This window comes from Mobula birostris, chromosome 10 (assembly GCF_030028105.1).
Source record: "Mobula birostris isolate sMobBir1 chromosome 10, sMobBir1.hap1, whole genome shotgun sequence".
Classification (NCBI taxonomy): Eukaryota; Metazoa; Chordata; class Chondrichthyes; order Myliobatiformes; family Myliobatidae; genus Mobula; species Mobula birostris.
In genome coordinates, this window is record NC_092379.1 from 100143559 (window position 1) to 100171374 (window position 27816).

Sequence of the window (27816 nt, forward strand, 5' to 3'; positions counted from 1 at the left end):
CCTCCCCCACCCCTTTAGCTTTCCCCCAACTGGTTTTTCACCTGGTACCTACTAGCCTTCTCCTTCCCACCCTCTCCCCACCTTCTTTATAGGGCCTCTGCCCCTTCCCTCTTCAGTCCTGACGAAGGGTTCCGGCCCAAAACGTTGACTGATCGTTTCCACGGATGCTGCCCGACCTGCTGAGTTCCTGCAGTGTGTTGTGAGTGTTGCTTTGACCCCAGCATCTGCAGATTATTTTGTGTTTACCACGTCCTAGTACCTCATCTAGTCCAAGCCACGTCCTAGTACCTTGTCTATTCCAAGCCACATCCAAGTACCTCGTCTAGTCCAAGCCACGGCTTTGTGTTCTTGTCCTGTGCAGGAGTTTCACGTCCAGTCCTGTAGCCATGTCTTGTTCTCGCCTAGATCCGTGGTCCGAGCTCAAGTCAAGACCCAGGTTCTGGGTCCCTGTCCAGTATCTGGCTCGAAGTCCTTGTCCAGGTTCCAAGTTCCTAGTTCCTCGTCCAGGTCCCGCATTCCTAGTCTAGTCCTAGCCCAGGTCCTGTATCGTAGTCTCGTCCAGGGCCCGTGTCTTGTCCAGCGTCATTTCTTCCCTACTTCCTTTGCTTTCTTTACACACCTAGTCCTGTTCCTAGTACTTCAGTGTCTGTGTCTTGCACTTGGGTCTGCTCCCAGCACTCCCCTTATGACAATGGGACAGATCCTGAGTGGGTTGACAGGGGTGCAATTCTGTTTGTATGACTTACTTACTACTGGGAAACATGAGCATGAGCACCTACAAAACTTGGATGTTACATAACAAACAGTCAAGGAACATGGGCTAAAGGTTCAGAAGGACGGAGATGAGTTATTTGAAACTTGATTGAATATTTGGGCCATGTGATCGATGTTTACTATGGGGCTACTGTGTTGTCATGCCCCCACCATTAAGAAAGCAAGTGCTTGGCAAGCTACATGCAGGACATGGTGGCATAGTGCGCATGAAAGAAAATGCAGGCAGCTACTTCTGGTGGCCAGGACTGGATGTAACCATTGAAGAGAAGGCCAAAGCATGCCTGTGTTGTCAGCCAGTGAAAAATGTTCCTCAGTTTGTTACGTTGCATCCATGGGAATGGCTTGAAGAGCCATGGCAGAGCATTCACATAGATCTTTCAGGAACTATAGAAGGCCATATGTTCTTGGTGATAGTGGACACACACAGCAAATGGATCAAGGTTGTCATCCTGATGGGCACTAAATCAGAAAGGTGCATTGAGGAGCTATGTTCCATCGTTAGCCATTTTGGCCTTCCTCAACATCTTATGGACTCCCTTCCAGGGACTTTTCATCTCATGTTCTCCGTATTTATTGCTTATTTATTTATTTGTTTATTATTCTTTATTTCTTTTTGTATTTACACAGTTTGTGGCTTTTACACACTGGTTGAACACCCAAGTTAATGTAGTATTTCTTTGATTTTGTTATGGTTATTGTTTTATGGATTTATTGAGAGGGAATGAAGCTCAGGGTTGTATATGGTGACATATATGCCCTTCGATAATAGCTTCACTTTGGACATTTGCACTTTGTAGAAACAAGTTGTATTCAGCACATCAAGTTACCACCATATCATCCAACCACTAATAGCTTTGCTAAAATAAACCCTCAAAACCTCAATGAAATAAGCATTGAAATAAACCCCCAAAGCCTCAATGGGATGCGGATCCCTCAACCAGCATCTCAGCACTTTCTTGCCGACAAACTGCAACTCACCTCATGCCACCAACAAAGTGGCTCCAGACACTGCGCTAAGGAAAAGACAGTTTCACACCTGGCTTGACCTGCATAAACCCCCAGATGCAAAACAGAATGTGCTAAATGAATAGAATACCCAAGCAGAGAGATGTGCTAAGGTGCAGTATAGAAGTTTCACAGCAGGAGAGACAAAGTACTTGCCTGGAACTACATCTCTGGAACAAAGTGGAAATCTCAAAGTTCAAAGTAAATTTATTATCTAAGTACATTTATGTCACCAAACACAACCCTGAGATTCGTTTTCTTGTGGGCATACACAATAAATCCAATAACCAGAATAGAATCAAGGAAAAAGTGCACCTAATAGGGCAGACATCCAGTGTGCAAAAGACAACAAACACAAATAAATAAATAAGCAAAAAGTATTGAGAAAGTGAAGTTGAGTGAAGTTATCCCCTCTGGTTCAAGTGCCTGATGGCTGAGGGGTAATATCTGTTCCTGAACCTAGTGATGTGAGTCCTGAGGCACCTATATTTTCTTTCTGATAGCGGCAGTGAGAAGGGAGCATGAACTGGATTGTGGAGTTCCCTGGGGATGAATACTGCTTTCCTACAACAACGCTCCATGTAGATGTGCTCAATGTTGGTAAGGGTTTTACATGTGATGGACTGGGCTGTATCCATTACTTCTGGTAGGATTTTCCATTCAAGGTCATTGGTGTTTCCATACCAGGCTGTAATGCAGCCAGTCAATATACTCTCTATCACACACCTATAGAATTTTGTGAAAGTTTTAGATGTCATGATGAATCTACACAAACTTCTAATGAAGTAGAGGTGCTGGTGTGCTTTCTTTGTAATTGCACTTAAATGCTGGGTCCAGGACAAGTCCTATGAAATGATACCTGTGACAGTGGTGGCACAAACTAGTCCTGTGTCACACACAGTGGAAACCAGTAACTGCAACATCTAGAGAAGGCATGTTGATCAGCTGTTGCCCACTTCTGAGTCTACTGGAAACCAACACAAACTGATCAATCCAAATCCATTTGTAGAGATGGGACAGGATTCTGAGAAGACTGCAGAACTTCCATTAAGATCAAATGACACAGCCATTGTTCTTCCATTACCTGTGCTTTCTGAGATGCCCCCTACTGACAATGCAGTACCCAAACCAAGATCTACACATACGTCACCAAAAGATAAAATGACTTTGGTATCATCTCCAGGTCACTGGATCTCTCACAAGTACAGGCAGCCTCCAGACAGATTGAATCTTTAGCTTTGTGACTAATCCTCAGTAAACGGGGCAGAGCAATCCCTAGGGTTGTGTCTGGGAATAGAGGCAGTCTACCTTTTTCTAGTTTAGAATTTTTTTTTTTGTTGGTTGAATTTGATGATTATTCCATTGACTGTTAATAGTTCAACAGCTGGTCTGTGTATGGGAAGGGGAAGAAACCTTTAAAATAAAGTGGGTATAGAGGAGATGTTACGTATTCATGTATATTTTGACCCTTACAGGTAGCTGTGAAACTTCCCAGTGTGTTATATACTGAACCTAATGTGAGAGGGCATTCTAGGTAATGACTTACAAGCAAAATAAAGAGCAGCACATCTGTTCCTCTCCATCTCTCGTGTCTATTATTCATGGACACCCAGCTTCCCAGTACCACAAACATAATAAAAATGCCAATAGTCTTTCCAAAAAACACATATAAAATCGATACATAATTGTCAAGAACAAATATCTGTGCCTCAGGGAAGAAAGAACAATAAAAGGAAGCTGGATATCATTGTGAATTTGATTAGAATCCTCTGGAACTATCCTCTTGGTGTTCTCTTCCTGCAGGTCTGATCAGGAAAATGGGATCTCTTGGAGTAGGGCCTCAAAGATGAACCCTTTAATATGGGCACCCTTTTTGTACTTCTCACATCACATTCTAGACATAATGTTTCCCAACTGTCTGTAGCCAGAGACCAACTCCCTCTTAGGATGTGTTCATTGCCTTGATGTGACATCATTGAAGCACAATTATGCGCTTTGTTTCCCTCGGGCTCTGACCTTTCTTCCTACATTTAGGTGTGCTATAAGTGAAAATAGGCTGTAATTTGTCACATTATTGTTACGGAAAAGGTTTGACTCACTCTGTTTACCTTTCCAATTGAGGTTCTATTAATTCTGAAAAGATTATAGGAATTGATATTAGATTAGAAAACTATTCAAGCTGGAGACAGTTCCAGCCTTTTCTTCCTTTGGTTCTGGTAATAGTCAGCAGAAGAAAATATTCTGGCTTTTATGACATGAAAAAGAGGAAAGCAAGAAGAATGTCAACAAAAAATAAAGAATAATTATGGATTACAGGTGTTCGAATAGAGGAGCATATCTCTGAACTAATGATGTGTCATTTTATTTACAAACTGGCTGGAAATTTCATGGAGCATGGTATTGTGGTATATTGAAGATGCATTTTAATATTAAGGTTGCCTAAGGCATTTATAATGCATTATGAAAACATAATTTATAACAAGGTAAGAATGGTGATTCATTTTAACTATCAGGGAGTCTTACTGTCTGCATGTCAATGGTTATGCAAGCCATTGGGGTAAGCATTAAGTAATTTGGGAGTATAGATGGAATAAATTCATTTAGAGTGGATGTGGTTTGAAAATTGAACTAAGCTTGCAATAAAGCAATTTTATAAAGAGCTGAAATGTGAAATATTGGTGAGAAGAAAACAAGACTTATTCTAGCTACCAAAGTGTACCTCCTCACACTTTTCCTTCCTGGAAGTGAAATGCATTACTCTGAGATACGTATAGTACCAGCTGTAATTTAATAGTTGCACTTTCATCTCTAAGTCACATTGTTGCGAGTTCATCCACACAAAAATCTTTATTTAGCTGATTTATTACCCAAACAAAATTATCTGCAAATAAAAGAGCTTTTCTTACCTTTATCTTTTCTTTCTTTAGAAAAAGGTTCTTTCCTTCGCAGAAATGATTTCTTCCTTTTTGGCCCATCTGTAGAGAGGGGATTTCATGTTTAATACAGATGAACTGATGGAAGCAAAGTTTCGAGGGTGAGCAAGGAAAATGGCTTTGTTTATTTAGTTTCTATGTGATGTTATTCAAACACAGATTTTGAATATAAAAGATGAAAATCAGATGTTTAGAGTTTCCTACTGGCAGTTATTGTGAGAATATTATTAAAACCATAATTATTTATTGAAAACCGATGTTCAAATAGAATGTTGCTTCCAAGCCAAATCCATTGAATACACACATGAAAAAATATCTATTTTCCTTTAAATAAACAGGAAATACTCATGAAAAATGTTCCATAACTGCTTTGATTTCTCAACAAATACTGTCATTAAAATATTTCCTCCCATTGCATTGGCTGAATCAGCCCAACCACCTTTCTCACAAGTCGGCTGATATATCTGGTAGCAAAGTAGTCAGAGAACAGAGCTTGATAATTAAAGCCATCTTTGTGAGAATGATATCCTTTTCCAACCATTCCATCAAGTTTCAGACAAGGTACGCTGGTGATCAAACTTTAAAAGAAAACTTTGAAATAACTTTTAACAGACTGACAAGCCTTGTGTGCTTGTTATAAAATCTTAAAAGGCAGTAAAAACTCTGTGCAAAGAGAAACAGTTACTATGTCAAGTCAAGACCTTCATCAGAACTGAAAACGAGAAGAAAAGAAAGTGAGTTGGCAGAGAAGACTGTGTGGAGCAATGGGTGGAACAAAGGGAATATTTGTAATAATAAGGCCTTTAGGTAGACAGTTCAGCTATTTTACAGGTCAAAATATATGTACAAATAAAGGAAGAATGAGCATGGGGAATGGCAAGCAAAAAATGACCAAATACAAACAAAGAGTAAGTTACCACATGTTGAGAACTCAGTATCAAGTACCTGCAATGTTCCTAGACATAAGATAAGGTGATGTTCCTTGAGTTTGTGTTGGGCCTCCGTGCAGCAGGACACAGACAGACTAGCCAGAGTGGGAGTGTAATGGTGACAGGCAACAGGAAGATCAGGATAATTCTGCAGACTGAGTGTTGGATCCTGCAAAATGATCACCCAATATGGCTTTGTTTCTTTCCTTTCATCATCTACAAGCTTCTTTGTAAGTAGTCCTACAGTATCCAGGGTGGCTTCACTCTGGATTTTCTGCTCATGGGTGGCTAATGGTGGCACAGGTGGGAATAAAGTGGAAAGCACATTATGAAGTTGCTGTCTCCTTCCACCAGTTATGCAGGGCTTGAGGTTTCCAATATTCCTCCACCGAGCAGTTATGGGCTCAGGATTCCTGAAGTAACTGGCTCAGTGAAATTAGGCCTCGATGCTGGGGATACCAACTTGAGAGAAGGCACTGAGGTTGGTTTGTTTACTCTTCAAGTGGCTGTAAAAATGCTCTCCTGATGAAATTTTGCTCTCATTTTTCTTGTTACAGGGAAAAATGTTGATCAGTTGTTTTAAACGCTCTTATGAGGCACCTACTGTACCTATAGTGCACGCACAGCAATAAGGAATGGTATGAGTCTGATGATGCAATCCCAGTTGAAACTGTTGTGTCTATGCTCATCTAGGTGAATAGTGACTATTCTCTCAAACTTCTAACTTGAGCTTGTTAGTGGTTGTGGCTTACACACGGTGATTGCTAAAGAAGCATTCACAGCCATATTCTGCCAGAGTGCTCAATGGATGATCCATCTTAGCTTCTTCTTGCCATCCCTGCCATCACAGATACTGGTCTCCAATTATAAAGGTATGAAGAAATGACTAAGGGTATTAGATAACAGCAACTTCTGTTGAACCAGTCAGTCAGTCAGTGGGTGCCGTCGCGAATCCGGGGTTGGCGGCTATGCACCTCCATCTTCTTCGATCTTGCGACAGCACAGAGTACAGCCTCTCCTCCAGTTTGTTCTCGCTGGCCGCCTTGGCACCGCCCGCCGCCCCCGCTGAACTCGATCCCGAGGCCGTGTCAGCCTCCAGCTGCGGCCGCTTCTTTGAGCTCGGCCCTTCCTTAGGCAGAGGCCTTGGGCAGGTCCAGGCACATGGTGCAGTGCCCAAGTTCATCATGTCTCTTCTAACTAGGTGCATAGTATACAATTCGTAGATACGTGGTGAGGCTTTAATCTCTTCCACGGAAGATGGCCATTGGCTCACAAGGAGCTCATCCGCCCTTTGTCAGGTCTCGTTATTTTTTCCCTGCTGGGTGTCCTCACACCCTCCTCACCAGACTAAGTCCGGTGGGGGAGCCGGCCCAATTCGCCGACCACTTGACCATGGCTCCCAGCTGAGCGCTGGGCGCCCACCCCCTGCTAAATCTCTCCAAGTGCCTGGCGCCCGACTGAAAACCATGGCAGGATACTCAACAAGACAACAAGAGCCAGACAACAAACTTATTGAAGATCTGCACTCCAGAACTTATTGCACCTCTGGCCAAGCTATTCCAATGTGGGAAGTTGTTCTGATCTTCCCCATTTGCAACAAATAAAGAAAAAAATCTGATTAATTTACTGCACAGTCTACCCTCATTCATTCACAAAGTAATGGAAGCCATCAGTTAGGGTACTATCAAGTGATCCTTATTCACCATTAAACTACTCACTGGTGGCAAGTTCATCACCCAGTTTTAGACCTCAACACATTTTGTGGGCAAAGAAATGAATGCTCAAGGTGAAGTGAGACTAAATGCTCTTGAGATTAAGCCAATAATTGAACCAAGGAGCCCTGGTCTGGGTGCAACAGTGGCATAGAAGTTAGTCTGACACTGCTACAGCTCAGGGCATTGGAGTTCCGAATTCAATTCCGACATCTTCTGTAAGCAGTCTGTGTGTCCTCCTGGTAGAATGCTTGAGTTTTCTCCGGGTGCTCTGGTTTCCTCCTACAGCCCAAAGATGCATCAGTTAGTATGTAAATTGGTCATTGTAAATTGTCCCGGGATTGGGCTAGGGTTAAATCGGGGGTTGCTGGGCAGTCTGGATGGAAGGGGTGGAAGAGCTTTTTCTATGCTATATATCAGTCAATCAATAAATAGATTGATAAACAAACAAACCAACAAGCAAATAAACAAACAAACAAATAAATTAAAAAAAGCCTAAAGAAAAACGTTGCATTGCCTGAGAATGTATTTCACATAACGGAAGGTAATACTGGTTGTCTGTGACTAGTCCTGCTCTTGATGATCACTGCAGGAGTTACTCAGGATATTATCCCAGACCAAACCATCAACTACTGCAGCAATGACTTTCTTTCCATCTTAAGGTAGATGTTTACTTATAATTACCCAATGTTCTCTTCCAGTCACGACTCAGTAGGTGAAACAGTTCATGCCTGCATGCAATAAAACCAAGACAATATTCAGACATCATTCAAGTCATGTTTGCACCCCAAAAAGTTCCGGACATTGATCACCTTCAATGAAAGAGAATCTGATGAATCCCCCACCAGCAATATCTGGAGTCCAGGGGAGGGTCACCATTGACCAGAAATTTAACGAATAGCCTTATAAATACTATGGCTGCAGGAAAAAGTCAGAAGTTTGGAACACTGTGGCAGATGGTTCACCACTAACAGCCCAAGCCCTTTTCACCATCTACAAGTCACAAATCTAGAACAAGATTGTTCTTGTTCTTGATAAGAGATTGCTGAGCCTCTGGCGATGATCTTTGCATCATCAGTGGGGACAGGAGAGGTTCCGGAGGATTGGAGGGTTGCAGATGTTGTTCCTTTATTCAAGAAAGGGAGTAGAGGTAGCCCAGGAAATTATAGACCAGTGAGTCTGCCATCAACTCAGTGGTTGGTAAGTTGATGCAGAAGATCTTGAGAGGCAGGATTTATGAATATTTGGAGAGGTATAAGATGATTAGGAATAGTCAGCATGGCTTTGTCAAGGGCAGGTCATGCCTTATGAGCCTGATTAAATTTTGTGAGGATGTGACTAAACACATTGATGAAGGAAGAGTAGTAGATGTAGTGTATATGGATTTCAGCAAGGCATTTGATAAGGTACCCCATGCAAGGCTAAGTGAGAAAGTAAGGAGGCATGGGATCCAAGGGGACATTGCTTTGTGGATCCAGAACTAGCTTGCCCACAGAAAGCAAAGAGTGGTTGTAGATGGGTCATGGAGGTTGGTCACCAGTGGAGTGCCTCAGGGATCTGTTCTGGGACCCTTATTCTTCGTGATTTTTATAAATGACCTGTATGAGGAAGTAGAGGGATGGGTTAGTAAGTTTACTGATGACACAAAAGTTGGGAGTGTTGTAAATAGTATGAAGGGTTGTCAGAGGTTACAGGATAGGATGCAAAACTGGGCTGAGAAGTGGCAGATGGAGTTCAACCCAGATAAGTGTGAAGTGTTTCATTTTGGTAGGTCAAATATGATGGCAGAATATAGTATTAATGGTAAGGCTCTTGGCAGTGTGGAAGATCAGAGGGATCTTGGGGTCCGAGTCCATAGGACGCTCAAAGCAGCTGCGCAGGTTGATGCTGTGGTTAAGAAGGCATACGGTGTATTGGCCTTCATCAATCGTGGAATTGAATTTAGGAGCTGAGAGGTAATGTTGAAGCTATATAGGACCCTGGTCAGACCCCACTTGGAGTACTGTGCTCAGTTCAGGTCGCCTCACTACAGGCAGGATGTGGAAGTCATAGAAAGGGTGCAGAGGAGATTTACAAGGATGTTGCCTGGACTGGGGAGCATGCCTTATGAGAATAGGTTGAGTGAACTCGGCCTTTTCTCCTTGCAGCGACGGAGGATGAGAGGTGAACTGATAGAGGTGTATAAGATGATGAGAGGCATTGATTGTGTGGAAATTCAGAGGCTTTTCCCCAGGGCTGAAATGGTTGCCACAAGAGGACACAGGTTTAAGGTGCTGGGGAGCAGGTATAGAGGAGATGTCAGGGGTAAGTTTTTTACTCAGAGAGTGGTGAGTGCGTGGAATGGCTGCCAGCAACGGTGGTGGAGGCAGATACGATAGAGTCTTTTAAAAGACTTTTGGATAGGTACATAGAGCTTAGAAAAATAGAGGGCTATAGGTAAGCCTAGTCACTTCTAAGGTAGGGACATGTTTGGCACAACTTTGTGGGCCGAGAGGCCTGTATTGTGCTGTAGGTTTTCTATGTTCTATGTTCTAAGATGAAATACTCTGTCATCGGCTGGGTGAGTGCATTGTCAACATCTCTTAAGAAACTTGGCAATATCCAGGACAAACCAGCCTACTTGACTGGCACCTCATCCATTCATACTGAATATTTATACCCTCCACAACCTCTGTATAGTGGGTGCAGCATGAGCCTTTACAAAAATTGTAGTACTTTCAAAGTTGACTCCAAAAGTACCTCCCAAACCTGTGATGTTATATCAGCAACTGCAGGTTTCCTCCAATTCATCTGTCACCCTTGCTTGGAAGTGTATTGCTGGCCCTTCAGCAATTCCCAGCTGCTGACACTATAATAATAAAACTTATTTTACAACAGATTCTCTCCTGTTACTATAGCCATAGCACTGGTGTGGCTGACCTGATCAGATTTCAGGTTAAGAGTAACAGTTGGCTCACTGCTCCCAAAATTTAGTTGGGTCTGTTTTTCCCCAGAGTGATGGAGGACAAGGTGAGACATGATCAATGTACATAAAATTATGAGAGGTGTAGTTAGGGTACATGGCTAGTGAATGCTTCCCATTCATCAGTGTGTCTGTAATTAGATGACTTGGGTTTAAGGTGCAAGGGAGGAGATTTAATGGCAATCCAAAGGGTAAATTTTTCACACAAAGACAAGCCAGAGGAGATTCTTCGAGGCAGGAACAGTGACAGCATCTAAGAAGCACATTGGCAGGTACTTGAGGTAATTGAAGGATAATGAATAATGTAGGTCAATACAATTAGTATATATAGGCATAATGGCTGGCATATCTCCAAAACAAAACATAACAGAGCAACTAGTGCAGACAATATTGCTGTTGAAATGATACTGGCCTTAGAAAATTTTGGAATAGAGAAAATAACAGAAATAGCAAATGAAATCTATGATCATGGGGAGATACCTGATGATTTAAGTAAATCAGCGTTCATCACACTTTCAAAGAAAGAGGGAGCAACAGAATGTGAGTTACATCGTACGATAAGCCTGATGAGCCGCCTGGCAAAAATTATTCTCAGAGTAATCATGATGAGAGCAAGACGCTGTATAAAACCAGAAATCAGTAAAGAACAATGCGGCTTTGTGGAAAACACTAGAACCAGAAATGTAACTTTCATGCTACGGATGATCTGTGAACGAGCCATCCAGGTACAAAAAGACATCGACCTATGTTTCATCGACTATACAAAAGCTTTTGACACTGTCAGACAGCAAGATCTTTGGGAAATGCTTCAAGATCTTGACATAGATGGGAAAGATAGACGTTTCTTAAGAAACTTATACTGGGACCAGACAGCATCCATCAGAATAGAAGGAGAAGTGAGTGAGTATGTGAATATCATGAGAGGAGTCAGGTAAGGTTGTGTCTTTTCACCAGACTTATTCAACCTGTATAGTGAAAATATCTTGAGAAGTATCAAAGACATCAAAGGACTCACAATTGGAGGCCATAATATAAATAACATCAGATGTGCTAATGATATCGTACTAATAGCTGACTCAGAAACAATACTTCAAGAACTACTCACTATAGTGGCAGCAGAAAGTAATCGCAGAGGCCTCTCAATCAACACCAAGAAGGCAGAAAGCATGGTCATCTCCAGAAAGACAAACATCCCACAATGTGTGATCAAGATCAGAAATACAAACATCAATCAAGTCAACAAATTCCGATATCTTGGCAGCCTAATGACAAGTAATGGCAAGTGTGACACAGATATCAAATACAGAATAGCAATGGCGAAAGAAGCTTTCCAAAAATTGAAGACCATATTAACAGACAGAAAGATGAGCACATACACTAAAAACAGAATACTGCAGTGCTACATTTATTCTATCCTGACTTATGGAAGTGAATGCTGGACCATTTCCCCAGCAATGGAAAAGAGACTAGAAACAGCTGAATTATGGTTCTACAGGAGAATGCTAAAAATATCACGAACCACACACACACCAAATGAAGAAGTTCTCAGATGAGCCCAAGCAGTTCGAACACTCATACCAACAATAAGAGAAAGACAACTCAGATTCCTAGGACACATCCTGCAGAAAGATGAACCAGAAAAACTCATACTCTCTGGAAAGATTGAGGGGAGCAAACCTAGAGGAAGACCTCAGCTTATGTACATCAAAAGCATAGCCAGGTGGCTACACATTGAGGAAATCGAAGTCATCCAAAAAACAAAGGATAGATCTATATGGAAAACCATGGTCACCAAAGTCCACACTGGATACGGTACCTAGCCAGACAATGGCTGGCATAGACACAATTGGCAGAACATCTCTGGCTGTACATCTCTCTGACTATGATCTGGAATTAAAATATTCATAGAAAAAGACAACTATCTGAAATGTAGAACTTTAATCAACATTAATACAACCAAAATGAGAACTAATTATTCTGTTTGGCTACCAGAATCTACAAGATGATGGAAGCAAATATAGCTCCTACCAAATGTACCTGCTTGATCTTGGATACTGCCCTGACAGGATTCCTAATTGACCAGTCTGTGAGCTCTTCCACCAGCTATACTTTGCCCCCTTATCTGCCAATGACAACCTAATCTGTGGTGGTAATTTTGCAGATGGTTATTTCTTTAATAAGGGTTTCAGGTAACGTTGAGAGTAATGCAATTGTTTAAAGTCAATGAAATGACTGTACATAGGTCACGTGCAGGAAAAGAATCACCCGACAAAAAAAAGGACAACTTGATGTAGCCATGAGAAATGTGTGACTGGAACAAATGGAACATATATTTTGACAGCAGAGCAAAGCACTTTCTAAGCAGATTATTTCCATCTGTAGTTGATTCAGAATTGAAGCTGGTGAGATCAAGCCAGCAGACTTAGTGAGAGCATTATCCCTTCGGGACATATCACAGTTGAGGCCAACTTCCCACGACTGAAGATAATCCTGTTTATTTCCCCAATTACTTTGAGTCAAAGTGTCACTCCAACTACTAACAGTAGTATTTCCTGCAGTTCTACTGCGTTTTTCCTAAAAGTTATATTCAGAAGAGGCAGTGGTGAAATTGGAGGTACTGTTTATTTAATGATACGTGGAACAGAAGTCTTAACTGTTCCTTAGGTAAAAGAAAACATCAGTATTTGGAGGGAGCTGATGACCTCTTCCAAGTGTCCTGGCCAAGTTTCAGCTTTCAATTGGTGCAGCAAATCAGATAATCCAGCCATTATTATGTGGCTGCACGTGGGATTTTTCCATGTGCAGGATACAGTAATGACTATACTTCAAATATAGTTCATTGCTTTAGGCTGTGTGAAGTATAGTGTACATGCAATTTCCTTCTCTTTCTTGCAAGGAAAATCCTACAGGTGGTTCAGCAATACACCTGATTAGCTAAATATAGATGTCCTCAAACGCATTGTGTGATTAATTCATGCCTCTTGAATGAATTGTAAGTAACTCACCAACTTCCGGTTGCCTGCTCATGTGAATAGTTTTGGTGTGCAGTGCACAGTTCATTAGTGGGATATACTGTAGTTGCAAGAGACTAGTATCATTAGTGGGTGACACCAGTCCATCTAACCTTCCCTGCTTAGAAGTGAGCCTGCACCTCTGAGATGAGCAGCATTTTGCCTGAAGTAAGAGAAGGCAGGTATCGTACAAGTGCAGTTGATCTGAGAAAGAGTGGAGAGCGTAACAACATCAAAGAAAGTTCACTCCGAAGTTTTCAGATAATACACTGAAGGGATTGGGAAAGGCAAAACACAGCAGCATAGATGTTCTGTATTAATTAGAGGACAACAGCATAACATGTCTAAAGCAGTTCTTGCCTGTTCTGAGCTTACTGAAGTGTCCACACCACACAACAAATTTTCCATACATTCTGTGAACCTATTGAAGTTCTGAGAGGAGAGTATTCTGTCAACATCTTATGTAGAAACCTTCTCCATCTCCCAACAACTTGTCTTGCCCTGTCTGTCCTTTGTTCATTATATGTAGCCATAGCTGAAGGCAAAGGTCAGGAAGTCACATATCTCAGTGAGGACATAAATTGCAGTTTGAGTATTGCCCTTTTAAGTATCAGTTTCAGGCAGGGGAGACGGAATTTACAAAAGTTCTCTTTCTGTGAATGAAGGAGAACCACTATTTTTCAGGCCAGCAAGGTTGTAAATCTTACTGCAGTTACCTTTTTACATTGTATTAAACTAAATCATTTCAAGAGGTTGACACAGGTGCTCAGAGAATGTCAGTCCACCTTCTCCCCATAAACTTCATCTACTACTTCTCTGAATATTTTAAATGACTGCACCTCCACATGAAGCAGAGATTTCAACAGGTTCACCACATTGTCACTAAGGAAACTTCTGATATTGGAATTCTATTCTTTTTCAGTGAGATCCTGTCTCATTTTCCTAAACTCCAGTGAACAGAGAGATAATCGACTTAATCGCTCCTCATATGTCAATCTTGTTATCCCATAAAACTTTGTTCCGCTCCTTCCATGATAAGAACACTCTTCTCCAGATAAGATCAAATCTGTACTCAGATAGACTCTTACCAAGAACTAAAATTAAGATTAGCTTTACTTGTCATTTGAATATTGAAACATCAAAACATACAATGAAATGTGTTGCTTGCAGCAGGAATATTCTGGAGGAAGCCCGCAAGTGTTGTCATGCTTCTGGTGCTAACATAGCGTGCTCACAACTTACTAACACCACCTCATACGTCTTTGGAATGCGGGAGGAAACCAGAGAACTCGGAGGAAACCCACGTGGTCATGGGGAGAAAGTACAAACACCTTACCGACAGTGGCGGGAACTGTACCCCAGTCGTATATCTGGCACTCTGTAACGCATTGTATTAACTGCCATGCTACTGTATCTGCCCTCCATAGCTGCTGCAAGACAGTCTTTTTTCTATATTCAAATTCCTTTGCATTGAAAACCAGCATACGTACCATTTCCTTTATTGTTGCTTACAGCAATTGAATGTCTGCTTTCAGCTACTGGTGTACAGTGATCGAGGTCTCATTGTTCTTCCCCTTTTCCCAATCTATCTTCTTTTAGATGATAATGACTGTCAGTCTTTGGACTGAAAGTGTGTAATTTCACATTTATTCACATTAAGCTGCCATGCGTCTGCCCACAAACCGAACAGAACAAAGTAGCAGAGATGATCTGTATCTGTCAGGGGAGAACAGCAAATTATGGCCAAAGCTGCTCTTGTCCGGTTCGAGGTTGCTGCAGTGCCTGTACCAGGCAACAAATTTCCCATTTCTTCTGGGAACGCAATTAAATCTGGGAGATATGTCTGCCAGTATCCCACAATTGAGCTACTTCACATCTTCCTCCATTGCATCCCCTCTAAATCCCACCTTCTGCACATCCACCACACCCACAGCTTTGTGTCATCTGAAAACTTGGAATTATTTCATCTGGGACTGATCCCTGTGACGTCCTGGTAAAACACACTTATATTGTTTCCTGTCTGACACCAATTCCACGTCAATGCCAATATATTCATATATTAAATGTACACATTTATGTTTCATGTGGGACCTTATCAAAAAAACCTTTTGAATTGCCAAATACAGCACATCCACTTTTTCATTATGTTTTTCTAGCTTCATCCTCAAAAAACCTCTATTACATTTGTTAAGCATGAATATAAGACCATAAGATCATAAGGCATAGGAGCAGAATTAAGCAATTTGACCCATCAAGTCTGCTCCGCCATTCAATCATACTGATCTTTTTCTCCCCTCCTCAGACCCACACCCCGGCCTCCACTCCGTGATCTATGATGCCATGTCCAATCAAGAACCTATCAAGCTCCACCTTAAATACACACAATGACCCGGCCTCCACAGCTGTCTGTGGCAATAACTTCCACAAATTCTCCACCCTCTGGCTAAAGAAATTTCTTCACATCTCTGTTTTAAATGAATGCCCCTCTATCCTGAGGCTGTGTCCTCTTGTCCTAGACTCCCCCACCATAGGAAACATCCTTTCCACATCTATTCTGTCTAGATCTTTCAACATTCAATAAGTTTCAATGAGATCCCCCCTCATCCTTCTAAATTCCAGCGAGTACAGACCCAGAGCCATCAAACGTTCCTCGTATGATAACCCTTTCATTCCTGGAATCATCTTTGTGAACCTCCTCTGAACCCTCTCCAATGCCTGTGCATTTTTTCCTTAGATGAGGAACCCAAAACTGTTCACAATACTCAAGGTGAGGCCTCACCAGTGCCTTATGAATCCACAGCATCACATCCATGCTCTTGTACTCTAGATTTCTTGAATAGAACAATGACCTTGCAGGGAAATTAATGAATTCTTTATGAGAATAATGGTAGTGAGAGGAATTTCAGAGCTGATTATTAGTGAAATATGCATTGTCCAAAGAATTGGGACAGGTAAATAAATATTGGTTCAAAAATAGGAAGGGTCAGAGAGGAGACAAATTCAAAGCAACTTAAACTTGCATTCATCTCTGTGTAAATGGATATAGTCAGTAAAAACAGTGGTTGCAGAACCAGCCTTGAGAGTGCTCATTTAGAAATTGCATTCTATAAGTAAGAGGACATATCTGCAGCTAACTGTGGACATTTTCAATTAGGAGCATGCAAAGCTGATTTGAAGCTTGGGAGACCTTCATTCTAGCTATGTCTTTCTGTAGTTTGAACATGTGCTTAGTAGGAGAGAAGACCCCAGAAAGCTACTTGGTGAAAGGGATTTTAAACTGCTTACAGATCAGATATCTTTAAACTGTTCCCACTGTTCTCTGAGACTTATAGCATTTTTGAAGTCATAAATATCGACAGAGAATAGATTGTTAAATGAAGAAAGAATCTTGGCTGACTTCAAGGATTTCATGCAAGTCAAGTCAAGTCAGGCACGAGTGTGTAGAGCACAATGTGATCTGAAAAATAAGTAAATATCGAGCAGTGGTGGAGAGGGAAGTGAAGTGGGCTGAGGGTGAAAAGCAAATATTTAAGAGAAATATGAAGGGGAACTTCTACACGTAGAGGGTAGCAAGAGTGTGGAGTGAACTGCCAACAGAAGTGGAGATTGTGTGTTTGATTTGAATATTTAACTGAAGTAAGGATAATTACGTGGATGGGTAGGGTTTGGGGGGCTATGGTCCAGGTGCATGTCGACAGGACTAAGCAGAATAATAGACTGGCATGGACTAGATGGGCTGAACATGTTGTGTCGGTGCTGTAGAGCTCTATGACTCTATGAAGCTCAAGTACACTTGGCACAGTAACAACATATGCCTGTAGAGTCTAGGGAGATATTTGCCTATATCGCCTTCAAGAGGGAATGATCTTCACTTCAAAAATGGCAATCTCACTGGAATCTAGCATCTGCTGTAACCAGTCTTGAAGCAAGTAATGCTGATGATCAAAGTGATTCTGATTGTTTATGCATCTATCTCATATTGGTCTGCAATGCTGGCATTTGGAGCTTCTCAGATTCCCTTTATCTACAGCATGAGAGAAGTCACCGATACTTGTGAAATAAAGAAAGACCAACAAACGCTGAATACAAGGATTATGTGGGGATTGCAGTCTCCTCTACATGAAAAGTGCCACTGTTTACTTGCTCATTGCTTTACCAGTGCCTCATATGCCCATGGTCTAGAATTGAAAAGGAACCTTTATCTCTTAGCATCCAAGTCATGTACAACTAAATGGAACTAATTATAACATCCCAGATCTTGGTAGCTCAAACTACAGAAAATAGAAACTCCAGATGGTTCTGAAAAAATTGGTATCAGGCCTACTTACAGATGTCTCCTGACTTACTGAATGCTTCTGGAATTTTCTATTTTTATGCTCGGTTTTCATGCATCTGCAGATTTTTTCTACAGTCATTATTCTATGATAGTCTGCCATCTTGTCTGCAGAGATTCACTACAATATTATAGAGGGCAGGCAGTAAGTGACGAAGAGAATGGTGTCAATGTGTTTTTTGATTCTGGTGCACAATCCACTCCTGTACACCACTGCACCACTGGGAGCTGTTCTCCAAAAAGAATGTGATACAGCAGACTACTGACATTTGGGTCACTGTAAGAAGTGCAATAGTCTCAATGTCAATTAATGTCACATGATGCGTACTCTAACCTCACCATAGTCATGCCAACAGTTGTACAGCATGCTGCTAGAAATCGGGAACATGAGGAAATGGAGGAGGAAGATGAAAAGGATAGAGAGGAAGTGGGAGGAAATTCTGCCAGGCTCTCCCTAACCTGGACTACCTATAAAAAATATATCCAACAGCATTATCCCTAACTGCAACCCAATTCCCTCTTCACCAGCTGCCTTAATTATTTTCATCCACATGTCATCAGTCACAACAGTATTTATCAATACAGTATAAGGATAAAAACCACCACAATTAACTGTCAAAACAAACAAAATTGTATTCTGGTCACGTCACAGTATATTCCCTCAGGGCCTGCATCCGCATGCCTTATTTTCATGATATGCCTATATAGTTCTGTCCAGCAGCTGCAGAGTGGCTTGTGTTCTGCCTCTGCATTTTAGCAGAGACAGCTTGGAAAATGATGCCAGACTGCAAGCTACAATAGATCCATTTCTGATTTCATGACTTAACCAGCTTTTATTTCTATCAATATTTCAAGCTCTTCTCTTTCATGTATTCCTGTTCTGTCCAATACCTCAGTTGCCTGGTCTCTTACCACAGCTTGGGTAATATTCTTTTCTTTAATCAGACAGGTGAAAAATATTTCTGCTATGCTCCTTCACTTAATCAATAGATTCAATTGGTCCCACAACACCTCAAGAAACTTATTTATTATTTAGATGGCAAAAGAGCATTTTGACTCAATTTCTATGTTAATTGCTAACCTAAGGTATTATTCTTTCTTTGCCCTTCTTTTTCCTCATGTTACATTTTTTTGATCATTATCCATTCATCAAAATCTACTTGCATATTCTCTTCGTAACACACACAAGATGCGGGAGGAACTCAACAGGCCAGGCAGCATCTATGGAAGAGAGTACAGTCGATGTTTCGGGCTGAGACCCTTCAGCACGACTGGAGAAAAAAGATGAGGAGTTGATTTAAAAGATGTGAGGGGTGGAGAGGGGGAAGAAACAAACAAGGTGATAGGTGAAACCGGGACAGGGAGCAGTGAAGTAAAGAGCTGGGAAGTTGATTGGTGAAAAAGATACAGGGCAGGAGAAGGGGGAACATAAAAAGAGAAGACTGAAGGCAATGGAAGGGAAAAAAGGGAGGAACAGCACCAGAGGGAAGTGATGGGCAGTCAAGGAGGTAAGGTGAGAGAGTGAAAAGAGGATCAGGAATAGTGAAGGAGAGAGGGGGCATTACCGGAAGTTCGAGAAATCAATGTTCATGGCTACCCAGACAGAATATAAGCTGTGTTTCCTCCATTCTGAGTGTGGCCTCATTGAAACAGGCCACTGAGAGATCCCGCCTTTTCTGGCGGACGAAGCGTAGGTGCTCAGCAAAGCTGTCTCCCAATCTACGTCTTGTCTCACTGATATACAGGAGCAACATCCGGAGCATTGGACACAGTATCTGACCTCACCAGACTCACAGGTGAAAGGTCGCCTCACCTGGAAGGACTGTTTGGGGCCCTGAATGGTAATGAGGGAGGAGGTGTGGGGGCAGGTGTAGCACTTGTTCTGCTTGTAAGGATAAGTGCCAGGAGGGAGATCAGTGAAGAGGGACAAATGGACAAGGAAGTCACGTAAGGAATGATCCCTGCAGAAAGTGGGGGAGGGTAAGATATCAAACAACAGGAATTCTGCAGATGCTGGAAATTCAAGCAACACACATCAAAGTTGCTGGTGAACGCAACAGGCCAGGCAGCATCTCTAGGAAGAGGTGCAGTCGACGTTTCAGGCCGAGACCCTTCATCAGGCTAGTCCTGACGAAGGGTCTCAACCTGAAACGTCGACTGCACCTCTTCCTAGAGATGCTGCCTGGCCTGCTGCGTTCACCAGCAACTTTTATGTGTGTTGCTTGAGGGTAAGATATGTTTGGTGGTGGGATTCCGTTGTATATGGGCTCGGGAATGCAAAGATTCACAACCCTTTGAGAATCCTGCCTATCTCTGCATTAAATGGATGATCCTTAATTCTGAAACAATAATCCCCTGTTCCTTATTGGCAAGAAATATTGTCTTTGCATTTGCCTACTAATCCCTTATTAAATCTTACCTGTTGAAATAAGATCACCACACATTCTTATACATTTTATTAAGTAAAGGCCCAAATTGCTCCACTTCCGAGAAAGCACTTTTACAGGTCTGAGCTTTGAAAGAATCAGGTCTTTCTTCTCTAAATATTTCTGTTATATGAATAAGGCTTCCTACGAGGTGACTTTGTATTTACAGATTTCAGGAAACCCAATAATATCCAATATTCACAAAATGCTGGTGGAATGCAGCAGGCCAGGCAGCATATATATGAAGAGGTACAGTCGACATTTTGGGCCGAGACCTCGACTGTACCTCTTCCTAGAGATGCTGCCTGGCCTGCTGCGTTCCACCAGCATTTTGTGTGTGTTGCTTGAATTTCCAGCATCTGCAGATTTCCTCATGTTTGTGTTTTTAAATATCCAATATTTATTCTTCTCATTTATATTCAATGATACTCTATATTCTGATGCACTTTAATAAAAAATTTCATGAAAATAAAGACTGACTGTCTTTTAAAAGGAATAAATTTATATTCAAGAAAACACCAGATATTGTTGTCAATTACCAAAGATAAGTAATTGAAGCAGAACAATACTACTTGATTGTTGGGAATATCATCGAACCCTGCCGAAACACAAGCTGTGCTTGAATCAGCATTTTTCCAGTTTATAAAAACAAAATTGCTAGCTCTATGTGGCACAGCACTCTGACCATCAAATATAGATTTATGTAGTCAAGAGTGTATCTATTGGTTAGGACAGAATTGAGAAAAGAGATGTCAAATTTTTGGAGCTCAATAATAAACAAAATGTAATTGTTAATATATTTACTACATTCAATTCAAACTCAGAGACGACAAAGAATACAAACAACTTGATAAGACAATAAAAAGAAAATGCAGAGAAGCTAAAGACAGATGGCTAAATGAGAAATGCTCAGAGGTAGAAATGCTACAAACCCATAACCCTGAAACAAAGTTGATGCACAGTAAGATTAAAGAACTAATGGGGAAATTACCTTGCTCAGCAAGTGGTTGCATCAAGACAAAAGACCGTAGCTTAATTATGAACAAAGAGGAAATCATAATCAGATGGATAGAATAAATAAAAGAACTTTTTGAAGACCAAAGAGGAGAAAAACCGAACATAAAAAAGAATCTTGAAGGACCTAGCATTCTAAAATCAGAAATTCGAGCAGCCGTAAATAAAACAAAACATAACAGAGCAACTGGTCCAGACAACGTTGCTGTTGAAATGATACTGGCCTTAGAAGATTTTGGAGTAGAGAAAATAACAGAAATAGCAAATGAAATCTATGATCATGGGGAAATACCTGATGATTTAAGTAAATCAGTGTTCATCACACTTGCAAAGAAAGAGGGAGCAACAGAATGTGAGTTACATCGTACGATAAGCCTGATGAGCCACGTGGCAAAAATTATTCTCAGAGTAATCATGATGAGAACAAGACACTGTATAAAACCAGAAATCAGTAAAGAACAATGCGGCTTTGTGGAAAACACTGGAACCAGACACGCAATTTTCATGCTACGGATGATCTGTGAACAAGCCATCCAGGTACAAAAAGACATCGACCTATGTTTCATTGACTATACAAAAGCTTTTGACACTGTCAGACAGCAAGATCTTCGGGAAATGCTTCAAGATCTTGACATAGATGGGAAAGATATACATTTCTTAAGAAACGTATACTGGGACCAGACAGCATCCATCAGAATAGAAGGAGAAGTGAGTGAGTATGTGAATATCATGAGAGGAGTCAGGCAAGGTTGTGTCTTTTCACCAGACTTATTCAACCTGTAGAGTGAAACTATCTTGAGAAGTATCAAAGACATCAAAGGATTCACAATTGGAGGCCATAATATAAATAACATCAGATGTGCTGATGACACCGTACTAATAGCTGACTCAGAAACAAAACTTCAAGAACTACTCACTACAGTGGCAGCAGAAAGTAATCGCAGAGGCCTCCCAATCAACACCAAGAAGACAGAAAGCATGGTCATCTCCAGAAAGACAAACATCCCACAATGTGTGATCAAGATCGGAAATACAAACATCAAACAAGTCAACAAATTCAAATATCTTGGCAGCCTAATAACAAGTAATGACAGGTGTGACACAGATATTAAATACAGAACAGCAATGGCGAAAGAAGCTTTCTGTCTATTAACAGACAGAAAGATGAACATGTACACTAAAAACAGAAAACTGCAGTGCTACATTTATTCCATCCTGACTTATGGAAGTGAATGCTGGACCATTTCTCCAGCAATGGAAAAGAGACGAGAAGCAGCTGAATTATGGTTCTACAGGAGAATGTTAAAAATATCATGGACCACACACACATCAAATGAAGAAGTTCTCAGAAGAGCCCAAGCAGTTCGATCACTGATACCAACAATAAGAGAAAGACAACTCAGATTCCTAGAACACATCATGGGGAAAGATGAACTAGAAAAACTCATACTCTCTGGAAAGATTGAGGGGAGCAAACCTAGAGGAAGACCTCAGCTTATGTACATCAAAAGTATAGCCAGGTGGCTACACATCAAGGAAATGGAAGTCATCCAAAAAACGAAGGATAGATCTATATGGAAAACCATGGTCACCAAAGTCCGCATCGGATATGGTACCAAGACAAACAGACAGACATTCCTTTACAATGTAGTGTGTTATTACAATTGGCATGGATGTGGTTTCATCCCTCAGTCTAAGCTAAAAACACTTCAAGTCCACAGTGTTTTCAAAAATATCAAATTGCAAATGCTAAAAATTTGAAACAAAACAGAAAATATGAAAAAAATACTCGGCAGGTCAAGTCGGACAAATGGAGAGAAAATAGATTTATTGTTTCAGTTTAACAAACTTTTGTCAAATTTTTCTGATGAAAGGTTACTAAACTAAAATGTAATGCAGAAAAGAAATAGGCCATTTTCCTCAGTATTTACAATACACCCCAATGGCTAAGGTTCGGCCTTGAAGAGTATTGTCAGTAATGCTGGTATATTGATGAAATTAACTTCCATAATAAACAGCAAAAAAAAAGGAACAGAGGGAAATAACTAACATGTGAACCCTTTGCACAACACCAGAACATGTCAGTACGAGTAAGCGCTGATCTTTTTGAAAGAAGTTAATTGGCACAGAAAGTGTTGAACAAATGCTATGCAAGTAATCAATAATAATCTGTAAAATCAGCATGCAACATTCTTGCATGTTCTTCCACCCAATCACACCCACTCACACACCTTCCACCTGATCCTCTTTTTCCAATTTATCATAGCAATGAGATCAAATGCAGAAGGATAAAGAAGCAGCTCTAGAGGGGTCCTGGAGTCCAATATGACATTGACAGTAATAAAGAGTATGAGAGAGAGACTCCTTCCCTGAGTAAGTCCTTTATCTTGCCACATTCTGTATTAAATCATCATCTAACTCCTTTGCTTTCCTCCTTACAAGCACAAGCTGTGATACTTCCACCATTAAGTTAGTGGCATTGGGACTGTGGGATAGGTGATTCATAACAATGGAACATGAAGAGGTGGTTCAAAAGCAGCAAGGCTATGAATCATAGAGTCACAGAAGGAAACATATGAGTCAGTGCTGGCTCTCTGCATGAGCAATGCAGCTGATTGCATTCCTTGTAGCCTTGTTACAAATAATGATTCAATTCATTTTTCAAAGTAATCTTTGAACCTGCTCCACCACATCATTGTCAATACATTCAAGATATAAACATCTTGATTTTCTTTATATTGATCTCTAAGTGATCGATAATTCTGCCCTGAGTGATTGTTTCTATAAGTTTCTACACCACCGAAACTAAATTTACTGGCCTACAGTTGCTGACATTATCCTCATTACTTTTTTTAAACAAGGGAATGAAACGAGTTTGTACATTCTTCCTGTGTCTTCGTGGCTTTCCTCTGGGTGCTCCTGTTTCCTCCCACATTCCCAAAGACGAGTGGGTTAGGGTTAGTAATGTTGCCACCAGTAACACGGCAACACTTCGGGGAGCTCCCAACACATCTTCAGTCTTTGTTGGCTATGACGCAAATGAAGCAGTTCACTGTGTGTTGTAATGCTTTGATGTACATGTGACAAATAAAGCAAATCTATCTTTAGCACCAACTCAGAAGAACTGTGTCCTTTAAATTCAAGGAGCCTGAAATTCTGGGAATTTCCTTGAAAGGAAGTTTGATCAAGTGATATAATTTCTATGTGCTGATCTGATGTTATCCCCATGACTTCTGATAATTGTCCACTACTCTTTGTGACAACCTTGCGGTGCTTTCCTCTTCTCAGAGATACCATTGCTTCAAGTGGTATTGTGAATGGAATATGCAGCAGATCCCAGCATGGGACAAGGGCAGGGTACAATCAGTTGCTGTGCCACCACCATTGCAAGAAGAGTCAGAAAGTTTGCAAATATTAATCGTGGATTTCAGCTCATTCTAACCACTTAATTCATACAGAAAATAATAGCTGCCATTTGAGTGGTATCTTACTCTTTAATGGATGCACAGCTGTAGTTCAAGCAAGTATTTTTAAATTGAATGTTTTCTAACTTTACCCAATTCAACTGATAGTGGTGTTGGTTTATTATTGTCACATGTACCAAGATACTGTGAAAAGCTTATCTTGCATGTTTTTCATAGAGATCAAATCATTACATAGCACACTGAGCTAAAATAAGGTCAAACACTAACAATGCAGAATAAAGTGTAAAATCCATTGAAAAAGTGTAATGCAGATAACAATAACGTGCAAGATCATACTGAGGTAGATTGTGAGGTCAAATATCCACCTTATTTTACCAGCGGTCCATTCATGGGTTTGGTAACAGTGGGATAAAAGCTGTCCTTGAGCCTGGTGGTATGTGCTCCTAAAAGATGTGCGTAATCAATTGACCCTGACAGCAATACAAACCCAGGTGCATCACTCACTGTCAATCTGCCACATATCAATGATCAGTGGAGATTCAGTTGCAGGCTATATAATGCACAAAGGGTAATTGGACTAAAGTTTTGAAAATATACAATGGAGAAATTTGACTTGCTTTGTTAAGAAAGACTTTTGCCACTTTATTATACAAATAATGGACGAAAAGCTGCAAGGAAGTAATTTCATAAGTGTTGAATATCATGAATAAAACCACAGTAAAATTGTAAGCAAATAGCACCCAAAAGTTCAAAAAAATATCAAAGATTATAAATGATATTCTAGGAAAGTTCAAATTGAATTTACATTACAATTGAATTCATTTACATGAAAATACACTTACATCATGTAAATTCATTTACATGAAAATACAATGTGCGGAGGATGTTGAGATAATGCAGGATGACTTGGACAGGTTGGGTGAGTGGGCAGATTCATGGCAGATGCAGTTTAATGTGGATAAATGTGAGGTTATCCACTTTGGTAGCAAGAACAGGAAGGCAGATTACTGTATGAACGGTGTCAAGTTAGGAAAAGGGGAAGTACAATGAGATCTTGGTGTCCTTGTTCATCAGTCACTGAAAGTAAGCATGCAGGTACAGCAGGCAGTGAAGAAAACTAATGGCCTGTTGGCCTTCATAACAAGGGGAGTTGAGTAATGGAGCAAAAAGATCCTTCTGCAGTTGTACAGGGCCCTGGTGAGACCATACCTGGAGTATTGTGTACAGTTTTGGTCTCCAAATTTGAGTAAGGACATTTTTGCTTTTGAGGGAGTGCAGCGGAGGTTCACACAGTTAGTTCCCAGGATGGCGGGACTGTCATATGTTGAAAGATTGGAGCGACTGGGCTTGTATACACTGGAATTTAGAAGGATGAGAGGGGATCTGATTGAAACATATAAGATTATTAAGAGATTGGACATGCTAGAGGCAGGAAACATGTTCCTGATGTTGGGAGAGTCCAGAACCAGAGGCCACAATTTGAGAATAAGGGGTAGGCCATTTAGAATGGAATGAGGAAAACCTTTTGTCCCAGAGAGTTGTGGATCTGTGAAATGCTCTGCCTCAGAAGACAGTGGAGGCCAATTCTCTGGATGCTTTCAAGAAAGAGTTAGATGGAGCTCTTAATGATAGCGGAGTCAAGGGATATGGGGAGAAGGCAGGAACAGGGTACTGGTTGTGGATGATTAGCCATGATCACAGTGAATGGCGGTGCTGGGTCGAAGGGCCAAATGGCCTACTCCTGCACCTATTGTCTATTGAATTTAGTATACACCTTCAAAAATACAAGACGTTTTCATATTATTTTTGGATGATTCAGAGACAGGGTCTACCCAAGACATTATCCATGATGGTAAGGAAGACACAATATTGTTGTGGTTAGCACAACACTTTCTGGTGCCAGTGACCCAGGTTAATTTCCTGCTGCTGTCTGTAAGGAGTTTGCAGGATCTCTTTGTAATGTGTGGGTTCCCTCCAGGTGCTCTGGTTTCCTCCCACAGCCCAGAGACGTGCCGGTTGATAGGTTAATTGGGCATTGTAAATCGTCCCATGATTAGGCAAGGGTTAGATCAGGGGTTTGCTGTGTGACGTGGCTTGAAAGCCAGAAGGGTCTATTCTCAATAAATCTCAATAAATAAATAAATAACAGGCTATATAATCTGCAGCATGTTATTAGATCCAGTTTGGTTCACAGGAGTTTGTACAGGCACTGTACTTGCAATGATAGTACCTTTGGGGATGGTAATCTGACAGCCCAGATTTTTCCTTTGCAGATGGTAGAAAGCCACCTCCTGAAGCCTTGTTCGCTCCAGCTCAGAGAGGCTCTGAATAGGAACAGGTTGCAGGGTGACACTTTGTCCAAACATGGTGTTCCAAGTAAAATCCCCCTGCAAAAGTAAAACCATATTTAGGAATCAAATAAACAGGCTTGCAGGAGTGATAAAACAGCCTTTTTACATATTGACAACAAGTAAATGGCACAATATTAATCAAAGAGGGCAGAAACTAAATTAGACCTTTTGTTTGACAAATTCTATCTAATTCTATGCTGACTTGTATGTCACTTTGAATTGTTCCAGTGAAGCCCATGCAGGGGCTCATAAGACCAAACTCTTTTCATTTATATTGAACCATAACCCAGAGAGCACCAAGAAGTTGTTCTGGAATTGGTTATTACTGACTTCAGCATTGTCTTCAGGATGTTAGAGGTTGGTGGTTTTACTTACTCCCAAATCAATTCATATTTCAACTCCTCTTCACTGAAATAAAAATAAACTGTTTACCAGAATGAGTCATGAATCCATGTTCTTCCCAAGTCTAAAAGAAAATGCATCACTCAGTAAAGACAGACAGTATGTTAGATTCATACTTCATACAAAAAGAGTATTACTTACTAAAAAGAACAAAACACAAACCTAGAAAATGAATTGGTGAGCATCTCTTCTTGAGTAAAAATTGAGCTAAAATCTTCTTAACTTAAAATCATTCCTAATGTAAAATTAGTACTAGCACTACCAGATAGGATTCATGTCAGCACATCTGATATTTGCTTGGCACTATATCCACACTTAAAAATGTTACTATTCACAAAAAAATAAATTCCACGCTTACTGAACAAAAATAATAAATTTACGTCTGTCACAAAATGGCCCCAAAACTGGCAAAGAGCAAAATCCCTATTTACACATTGATATAATGTGCATGGATTTTCTAAACCTATTTGTGGATCTATTTTGAGCATTGTACCATCATTGCTGTATTGCACATGCATAACTGTTGCATTTTTATGTTA

General features: G+C 40.8%; 1 protein-coding gene across 6 annotated transcripts in view; it reads right to left on the reverse strand.

Moving 5' to 3' along the window:
• The window catches only part of LOC140204204 (rho GTPase-activating protein 6-like), a 161366-nt gene that overhangs the window by 74862 nt on the left and 58688 nt on the right, over nucleotides 1-27816 (reverse strand). For 5 of the 6 annotated variants that reach the window (XR_011887557.1, XM_072270702.1, XM_072270700.1 and 2 more), the window contains 2 exons: nucleotides 26755-26911; nucleotides 4686-4754 (listed from right to left, as the gene is read on the reverse strand). Coding sequence is in view for 5 of the 6 variants with exons in the window: in XM_072270700.1 (XP_072126801.1) it covers nucleotides 4686-4754; nucleotides 26755-26911 (226 nt within the window). In the remaining variant the exon portion in view is untranslated. Of the gene's footprint in view, nucleotides 1-4685; nucleotides 4755-26754; nucleotides 26912-27307; nucleotides 27342-27816 lie in introns of those variants that run through there. The other variant, XM_072270704.1, reaches the window with a different exon arrangement.